We start from the raw sequence: 10,311 nt of genomic DNA on the forward strand, positions 1-10,311 counted from the left end.
GACCCCAGCTGCTGTCCAGACCATCAAGAACAAGCAAAAAACACAGCTATAGATTCTCCACATTCCAGCCCATTTGTCTTGGCATTTCAAAATGCACTTAGCCAACTTTTGACAGGAGCTGGGAATTAAGAAGGGGGCTGGGGAGAGGCACAGAGTTGCCACAGCAAATGGGAACATCAGGGTCTGAGCAAGGGAGTCAGACACACAAGAGTTTGGACAGGAGGCCCGTTGAGTGGGGTGAGGGGCGAGTGAGCTAGATGACAGACAGTCTAAGAATCAGAAGGAGCACAGGAGGCTAGATTTCCAACTCAAGAATCAAGAGTCTGGATCAGAGGGTGTAGCTCAAACATGGCTCTACAAAATTCTAGCCATCCTGTCCATGTAGAAGGGATTTATAGGTGAGTCTCCATTGTCTACAGCACATCAGACCAGAGAGGGAGGGTGTGCCAAAGGACAAAGTGTTACATTCTGACATTTCCTGCTTTTAAGGTTGTTTTCGTTTACTATATTAATTTGTATGGATGTTTTGTCTGCATGTATGTCTACACACCATGTGCGTGCCTGATGCCCGCAGAAGCCAGAAGAAGGCACTAGATTTCCTAGGACTGGAGTTACAGACAACTGTGAGTTGCCATGTGGGTGCTGAGAATCGAACCCAGGTCCTCTGGAAGAGCAGCCAGTGCTTTTAACCTCTGACTCATCTTTCCAGCCCCTTGAAGATTTGTTTTAAGAAACTGTATTTGAGGGTAATTTTCTTTCTTAAAAAACAAACAAACAAACAAACAAACAAACAAAACACTCTCCATATGTAGATCTGGCTGGCCTGGAAGTCTTTATGTAGATCAGGTTGGGCTTGAACTAGCTCTGTAGCCAAGACTGATCTTGATCAGCTGATGTTCTACCTCCTGAAATTATTCCAGATACACACCACTTTGCCCATACTTGACATTGATCTTAATGCCTTGTGCGTTCATTTTTTAAGTATCACTTGAGGTTAATTATAATGGGAAACCCATCTCTAAGCATCATTACTTTTCTTATTTAAACTTTCCCTTCACTTTTTCTCCTCCATTCTATTTTTTCCCCTTTTAGTTGCCATAGCGTGGTTACAGGACACAGTATGGGAACTCGGTATTGTGTCATGACTGAATCTGCACTGTGTTAGCATTTCCATCCCCTTACACAGCAAGCCATTGTTTTGTGTGTCTGGGTCTTCAAGTTCCGCTCTTAGTTCTTCATGAGCTATACAACAGGTTGTGGTAAGATATAGTTAATGTACTGTGTGATAGAACACTATCCTACTTAGAATTTCTATTACTGTGATGAAACACCATGACCACAAAGCAAATTGGGGAGGAAAGGCTTCATTTGGCTTACACTTCAGCCTTGCTGTTCATCACTGAAGGAAGTCAGCACAGAAACTCAAACAGGACAGGATCCTGGAGGCTGGAGCTGATGCAGAGGCCGTGGAGGGGTGCTGCTTACTGGTTTACTTCCCATGGCTTGCTCAGTCCATCTTCTTATAGATCCCAGAATCACCAGCCCAGGGATGGTATTACCCACCATGGGCTGGGCCCTTCCCCATTGATCACTAAATGAGATAATGCCTTACAGCTGGATCTCATGGAGGCATTTCCTCAGCTGAGGCGCCTTCCTTTCTGATGACTCTAGCTTGTGTTGACACACAAAAGCAGCCAGTATACACACTGAACCTCATTCTTCCTCATATATGTTGATACCCATTAGCCAATCACCCTCTATCCACCCCCCCCACCTTCCTAGCTTCCAGTCATTACCATTCTGCTTTTTCCTGCCTTGAGATCAATATTTTTAGCTTTCACATTGGTCTGTGAACATGAGGTTTTGTTTTGGGGTGTCTGGCTTATTTCCCTTGGTAGAATTTCTTCCTAGCCTATCCATTGGCACAGATGACGGGATTTGTTCCTTTAATGACGACGGAATAATATTGAGTACATGCCTTCTCTTCATTTTCTTTATCCATGCACCTATAAATATATGCCTTCGCTGATGCCATATCTTGCCTCATTTTCTTTTTGTAAAGTTTAAGTTTTATCAAGGTGAGAGGTACACAGACTCAAAAAGGTATCATGTGATACTGGGGAATGTTTAGATCTGGTTAACCTTATCCACATCTTCAAATACTTCTTTCTTCATGCCAAAAACATTGACTATTTTTCTTCTACCTTTTTGCGAAACATAGTATATAATTCTTCTAAAAATACAATAGCTCCCTGCTCATGTCTTTTCATTTTGAGAGATAATAATTTTTAATTACTGTAGCCATTTCTTTTGACAATTACCTTTCAATCTCCAAGTAACATGATTTCATCTCTATACCTTGTCTGGCTTCCTTCTGGTTTAAGGTATTATCCACTGAGTTCCACCAGGGCACATAGTGCACAAATTTATTCATCTATTCATTTACTTGAGACAGGGTCTCATTATATAGCCCAGGCTTGCCTGACATTCACAGCACAGTCCGAGATGGCTTCCAATTCAGTCTTTCTGTCTCTGCTCCCCTAGTACTGGGATCACAGTCTGCACCAGCCCTCCAAGCCTACATAGTTCCTCGTGTCCATCTTTTTAAGTGTGCTGCCATAATTCCACTGGGATCTCAGTACACACCAGCCCTCCAAGCCTACATAGTCCTTGTGTCCATCTTTTTAAGCATGCTGCCATAATTCACAGAGAGTCACATCTGAATTGTAAGGGTCACTGTGGTTATTTGTTGGCATGCCTGGTTTCCTGAAGTTATTGTTAACAGCGAAGGGACACTAGCCTACTTGGGCATGTGGCTCTGACAGGCCTTGCCCTTCTCCCTGATTCCCTCTGCTTTGCTAAACTGTTAGATTACATTCCTAAAGCTAGCCGCCAAGGTCTATTCTCTTATTTGGCCATGTCTTCCTCCTGAGACTGACTGCCAAGGTCCAGCTATCAAAGTCGTGAAGTTCAGCAATCAGAAGCCCCCTTTGGCTACCCTGCTTAACATGCCCAATTAAAATTAAACACCTTACCCTAACATGGGGTTTCTCCTCGTACCTCTATAAACTGCCATTTTCCTATGTACCACGTCTGTCTCCCCTCTATCTAGATGCAGTCCTTTGTCCCTCTGGGACATATCCCTTGTTCTCTTTCCCTTCTCCCTCATCCTCTATCTCCTGTCTTTGTCTCTTATTCCCTGCCCTCTGTCCCTCTGGGCACATAAATCTCCTTTGTGCCAAGAACTTTGTGGTCTTGGGGTGTCTTCAGCTGACTTTTGAGACAAGAGCCTTGTTATGTAGCCCAGGCTAGCCTCAAACTTGCAATTCTCCTCCTCAGTTTCCTGAGAACTGAGATTATAGGTGTGTGCCACCACACCTGGCCCAACCCTTGGTTTCTATGCACTTAAAAATGACCCCTATTTTTACTCTTCTTCTAGCTGTGTGAGCCTCCATGCAGCAGAGCCCAGCACAATGGAATGTCTCTATGCGTTTCGTACAGGGTGGATCCTGCTCTCATCTCAATGGTTGTTCTGTAGGCATGCTGTTCATCTGTGACCTGGCCTCTGGTGTCACCTTCTTCTATGAAGTTCCCTCCTTTCTTCTTATGCGATATGGTATCTCTGTGCCTGAGTTTATAAATAAATAAAAAAAAAACTGGGCTTCAAATATTTCCTGTAATAAGTGTGTGCTAGCCTGCAGACTGTAATTGCAATAATAAAGAAACCTAGAATAAAGAAATATTTCCTGTAACCAGTGTGTGCTCTCCCATAGACTGTATCACTCTGGGGTGTCTTTCTGTATGCTGTGAATATGTGTTGCTCTAATTGGTTGATAAAGAAAGCTGTTTGGCCTATGGCAAGGCAACTTAGAAGCAGGTGGGAAATCCAAGAGAGAGACAGGAAGAAGAAAGGCAGAGGCGGAGGAGACGCCACCCTGCTGTTTAGGGAGCAGCATGTCATGGTGCACAGGTAAAGCCACAGAACATGTGGCGATACATAGATTAATAAAAATGGGCTGAGTTTATTCATAAGAACTAGCTAGCAAGAAAATTGAGCCATAGGCCACAGCCATGCAATCTGTAATTGTTATAAGCCTCTGTGTGTTTACTTGGGCCTGAGTGGCTGCAGGACTGGGCGTGACACAGGAAAACTTCCAGCTACATTGGCGCCCAATGTGGGGCTTGACTGTCCACCTAAAACTTGAGAGAACTTAAAAAACAAATCTAAAATGGAGCTAAAAACAGCTTCCTAGTGTGTCTCACAGGCCAGATGCAGCCTGCAGACTTGAGCTACAGTATGGCAGGTTTGCAGCGTATGAGCTAAACATGCAGCTCAGTCCTAAACACAGAGTTTAGCAGTTTAAAAACTCTCCTGGTCAGAGAAGGATTATGGATTCACAATAATGCAGATACAGAGGGAATAAAACTCTAAACGGATCTCTAGTGGAAGTGCTTAACTTTGCTTTGCTATGTCACTACCATTGAAGTTCTAAAAAGGCCTGCTTAGCTCTGAGAGCAGACAAGGTCAGACAACTTCAGGGTGGTATGGCTGAAGATTTCTTCAACATTAAAAAAAAGCTCTAGGCTTATTTATTTTATTTTATACACATGAGCCTTTTGCTTGCATGTATGTTTGTGCACTACCTGTGTAGCCAGTGCCCATATAGGTGAGAGGAGGCTGTCAGATTTCCCGGAAGTGAAGTCACAGATGGTTGTGAGCCATGTGGGTGCTGGGAATGAACCTGGGTTCTCTAGAAGAGCAGCAATTGCTCTAAACTGCGGATCCATCTCTCCAACCCCTTCTTCCAACATTTCTAACCAAGATTTTCTCTATAGACGTACAATTCATTATCATAAAATGAAAGGTGTAGTATATAATTAGACTTTTTTTTTTTTTTTTTTTTTTTTTTTGAGACAGGGTTTCTCTGTGTAGCCCTAGTTGTCCTGGAACTCACTCTCTGTAGACCTGGCTGGCCTTAAACTCACAGAGATCTGCTTGCCTCTGTCTCCTGAGTGCTGGGATTAAAGGTGAGTACCACCACCCATCATTGTAATTTGATTTGTAATCACATTTTTCCCTAAATATTTTTTTTTTCGCTTATAAGAGTTTTATTAGAGATAAAGGGACAGAGAGTGCTCAGGCCTGTGGGAGAGACACGTGCGTGGAGAAGAGGAAGAGGAGAGAAGAGAGAGAACCGGGAATATGGCGCTCCGCTTTAAAAACTGGCTGGGGGCGTGGCCAGGTCCCTAAATATTTTTATAGTGACACTTTAACATAAATAGTCCTACACAGGGACTGGGGAGACGGCTCGGTAGGTGAATCACATGCCTTGCAAACATGAGGAGCTGAGTTAGGTCCCCAGAACCTACATTAAAACAAACCCAGGTGTAATGGCATACACTTGTAATCCCAGCTCTAGAGAGGTGGAGCCATGCTGATACCTGGGACTCTTTGGCTAGACAGTCCTACATGGGAAGTTCCAGGCCAGTGACAGAATTTGTCTCAATAATAAAGTGGGTGACATCTCAGGAGTGACACCAGAAGTTGTCCTCTGGCCTTTGACTGTACCTGCACACATGTGTATTTGCACACAGGAGCGCGCGCGCGCGCACACACACACACACACACACACACACACACACACACACACCACAGAGAATTATTTTAAGAATTTAATCTCTGTAAACAATTTTGGAAAAAAAAAAAAAACCACCTTCCCTCAGTTCATGTAAATCTTCTCACGTTCAGTGGAGAAGGGCCCTTTGAGCCTTCCTCTCACTCCTTCCCATCAGGGCTAAGAACAGCTTTCACAGCTGCCCGGGACACTGGCACCCCATGACAACCTGCAAATGGTGTGAGAATAGCAGCCTATTTGTCCAGACCGTATCCTCAGCGGCTGTAAGACATCTCGTCCAATGAAAGCGCTCCCCACGCTGCCTTTTCCCTTAGCACATGTCTGCCCTGCCGTCCAAGCAGCTGGGCAGCATGCTTGGCCTGAGCTGCGACTGATCTCTCTTTCCCTCCGTTCTCCTACTGAGTCCAGCATGGGGCTGTACACCTAGAGAGGTCTATAAATATTTTTTGATCGACTAATGAATTGGCTTCCACTCGCCGCCTTTTCCTTACTGCCTACTCGCTGGCACGGTCCCAGATCAGGCTGGAAGCCAGATTTTCACAGGAGACATTTCCATTTAAAAGTGGGAGCTCGTTAGTCTTTGCTGTTTGGAACCACAGTGGCTTCCATGACCACAAGCATGTGCTTGCTCCACAGCTCTTTTTTTCTTTAGATTTTTCAAATATATATTCATATATATATTTTATGTTGTTCAAAAAGGTTTGTAAATTCTTCACAGCAAGTTCATAAATGAATGAAGAAGAAAGTTACTTTGATAATGTTTTCATGTCAATAAAAGAGAGTGAGGTCTTTAGGGTTTCCTGGTAGCCAGTTCAAAGGTCCCATTCCTAGGTGAAAGATGGAGAAAGAACTGTGGTGAGAGATTCTCTGGTGATTCTCTCTCTCTCTCTCTCTCTCTCTCTCTCTCTCTCTCTCTCTCTCTCTCTTTCTCTCTCTCTCTCTCTGTGTGAATGACCACTTGTACATATATGTGTGTGAATATAAGAGCTAGGTCAACCTCAGGTGTAATTCCTCAGGAGATGTACCCTTTACTTTTATGTATGTTGGGGTGTGTGTGTGGTTATGTGTGCCCATGCAGTTTAGGAAGACAGAGGAAGTGGTCGGGTGTCCTGTTCTATCATTCCATCTTATTCCTTGTGACAAGGTCTCTCACTGAACCCGGACCTAGGGTGGAAGCAGTAATCCTCCTCCTCCTCCCCCTCGTTTCCCGCTCCGCAGTGCTGAGGTTATGGTGTGCATGGCCACGCCCATCTTCTAACACGAGTGCTAGGGATGTGACGCAAGTCCTCAACTTTGCACGGCATGCCCTCTGGCTCAACAGAGCCGTCCCCTCAGCCTGCACACTCCAGTCAGAGACAGGGTCTCTAACTTGGCCTAGAGCTCGTGGATTGGGCTAGGTTGGCAGGCCAGCAAGCCCCAGGGATACGCCTGTCTCCACCTCCCAGCACTAGGGTAGATTACAAACACACACCATCCAGCCCAGCTTGACATCCTGGGTGTAAAGGTATCACACTTAAACAGTAAGCACTTCACAGGCCTAGTCACCTCCTCAGCCCCATGGTGATTCCTTGAAGCACATTCAAATCCACAGGATTCTGTTTGTGAGCCTAAGATCAAACCAGAAATAGACTTGAAGTGGGAGGAAGCTGAAGACTTTCAAACCTTTCCCATGATGATGTTTGGATGACTGGAAATATAAAACAGTTCTCTGCAAAAATAAAGTCACAGTGGACGAACTTCTCCACAAGTACAGTAGAACTTAAAAATATCTAACCATTCTGTCTTAGTTTAATTTTCTTAGGCATGAGTACATCAGTGACTTTCTTTCCTACCAGTCACTGAGGGAAGTCATCTTGTGACTCATTGTTAATTGATTCCAACCCCGCCCCCCCCCCATCATCCTATTTACTCATTCACGCTTTATGGGCTAACTAAATACATTAGTTTTGTTTCATTTGTCCCCAGCTTCCACACTCTGCTAGGCACAACGGTCATATCTAGACACTTGAGTCTGAAATATCTTCCTTAGTGAGCAGTGTTAGGAGGAGAAGGAAGTCAGGCAGGCTCACCAAGAGATGATGTTCATGGTACCGAGGAGCCCACCTTCATATTACTCACTTCCTCCCCTATGGGATGTTTCTGGAACCTGCTTTTCACCAAACAGCAAACATCAGTTACCATTTAGTTTGGGTCCTAGATGTCATACAATAAATGATGCTGAAGGCTTGATACCCCAGCCCATGGTCCTGCTGGGAGTTAGAAACTTTAAGAGGTGGGGCTGAGTAGAAGGAAGTTGAAGGGATGCTGGACTCCGCCCCTTCCTGTCTCTTTCTTTTTGGTACCTATGGGCTCATTCCTGCCGCAAAACACCATTCTACCATAGCACTGAAGCGGGAAGGCCAAATGACCATGGACTTCCTTCCCTCAACCCCAATGCTGTGGAGTCTTTCAGGGTCCTACATCCCCCTTAAGGTACTGACTTCATGTTTTCTCCACCAATCCTGAGCAGAGCACAGGACGACAGAACAAACAGTGATAAGCTCACGAGTTCACATTCCCTCCTTGGGGCAGGTTCAGGCCTCAAAATCAACTCCCATTGGCTTTTCAGAGTAAGTCATTCTTTGAACTGGGACCTCTGACCTTAAGAAGCTAGGTCTTGTCATGTGATATAGCGGAGAACACATTATGGGGATCAGAGAATCCTAGAGATATAGCCCCTTCAGCGGCAACCCACATATCTGGTGGATGACTAACCCGAGTCTCAGTTTCCCTGTTTCCAATGAATGAACTCAACTCTTCGCCACCACTCACCGACTCGAGAACACTGTGTGGGAATGCATTTTGGGCAGTCGTCTGTTTTCACACGGCTTTGTCCCGAGGCTAACCCAGACTTGGGACACTATACCGTAGTAGGATGAAGAGCTACAGTTTCCAGGAGAAATCCAATATTCCTGGGAGAAGAACAGGAGAGTATGGGGCAGAACCACAGAGAACCACAGAGAGCGGAGAGCTGAAGGGAATGCCCTGATTCGTGGGATGTTCCAGTCTCACCTGAGTTGTGCATATGTGGGACCACCCCAGAGTCCTTGAAACTGAACTATTATAGACTTCTGCTGGAGTCAAAGACTAACCCCTAAATAGAGCGTACATGTGACACAGGGGCTTTGAAAACAGAGCTGATGCTGGGACCACTGCCCATTGCATGGAACGCAGAGCTGGACAGATTGGCTGGTAAAACCAAGCAAAACCAATAAGCCAAATGCCAACAGCACCAAAGATTTCCCAAGGGACCCAGGGTCTCATAAAGCAAAACCAGAATGTCCAAAATTCAAATCAATACAGTTTGGCATGCAAGGGACTAGAGAAACACACTCAACCCCGAGAAAAGTCAACCTGCAAATGTCAACTATAAGGTGACACAGATGTTGGAATTTCCAGAGACATTTGTAGCAGCTGTTTTAACTGTGCTTGAGATGAAGCTAATATCCCGGAAACAACGAGAAGCCAGGAGTTCTTAATAGAGTCATAGAAACCGTAAGAAAATTCTAGAACTGAAAAAAAAAAAACCTACAATAACAAAAAGTACACTGGGTAGGCTTGACAACAGAATGGAGATGGCCAAGGAAGGTGCCTTGCACTTGATGATCCAGACGCTGTCTAATCTGATGAACAGAAAGGAAAAAAAAAAAAAAAACACTGAAGAAAAAAGAATGGAGGCTGAGGGGCCTGTAGGTCCACACTAAGGGTCTAATTTTAGTGTCCCTGGCGACTCAAGAGAGGAGAATGAGATTGAAGTAGAAATTCTGTTTCATAAAACAGTAACATCATGGTGTGGTGGCTCACATCTGTTCTTACAGAACTCGGAAAGCAAGCGGAGGCAGAAGGACAGCCATTATTGTGAGGTTACCCTGGGTTACAGAGTGAGTTCCAGACCAGCCTGGACTGCAGAGTCTCATACAAGAAAGGAAAGAAAAGAAAAAAGAAACAGAAGGAAAGGAAAAGAGAGATATATATATAATAACTAAATATTTCACAAATTTAGAATGGAAGACATACATTTATAGATTCAAACAATGATGACTAATTAACACACACACACACACACACACACACACACACACACACACACACACACACACACACACTGAGTCCCTCCAGAGGAGAAAAAAATAAAGATGAGCAAGTGAATAAATAATTATCAAGAAAGAAAAGGAAGGAAGGAAGGAAAGAAGGAAGGAAGGAAGGAAAGAAGGAAGGAAGGAAGGAAAGAAGGAAGGAAGGAAGGAAAGAAGGAAGGAAGGAAGGGTGATCCCTCTTTGGGAGGCGTAATACACACCAAGACTGTTAGTTAGCAAATATCCCCACTAAATCAGTAGCACAAGGAGTTAATCAGTACATGGGTTCAGTCACAGCGGAAAGTGTTCTCGTAGTAATGTACCCGATGAAGCCATCATTAGAAAACAACACAAACAGACTCCTCCTCAGTGGTCATTTGTGACTTTGCAAAATTTCATTTCTTTTTGTGGAGTTATGTTTCAGTTCTGTTTGCCCTACAGGAGACAGTTTTAATTTTATGTATGCTCTGCTTTAATATCTTCTACTGGTTACCCCACCATACTTTTTTGTATCAAAAATAATAGTGTAAAGGGATGGAGAGATGGCTCAGTGGTTCAGA

The 10,311-nt window shown here is 44.3% G+C and overlaps 1 protein-coding gene across 1 annotated transcript in view; it reads right to left on the reverse strand.

Annotated features, from left to right (window-relative positions):
- Window positions 1-6,409, reverse strand: part of Cap2 (cyclase associated actin cytoskeleton regulatory protein 2) — a 133,086-nt gene extending 126,677 nt beyond the window's left edge. The window contains exon 1 of the mRNA XM_028867687.2: window positions 6,387-6,409. Coding sequence (XP_028723520.1) covers window positions 6,387-6,403 — 17 coding nt within the window. The 5' untranslated portion in view covers window positions 6,404-6,409. The remainder of the gene's footprint in view (window positions 1-6,386) is intronic.
- Window positions 6,410-10,311: the final 3,902 nt, after the last annotated feature.

Source organism: Peromyscus leucopus, chromosome 5 (genome assembly GCF_004664715.2).
Source record: "Peromyscus leucopus breed LL Stock chromosome 5, UCI_PerLeu_2.1, whole genome shotgun sequence".
In the NCBI taxonomy this organism is placed as follows: domain Eukaryota; kingdom Metazoa; phylum Chordata; class Mammalia; order Rodentia; family Cricetidae; genus Peromyscus; species Peromyscus leucopus.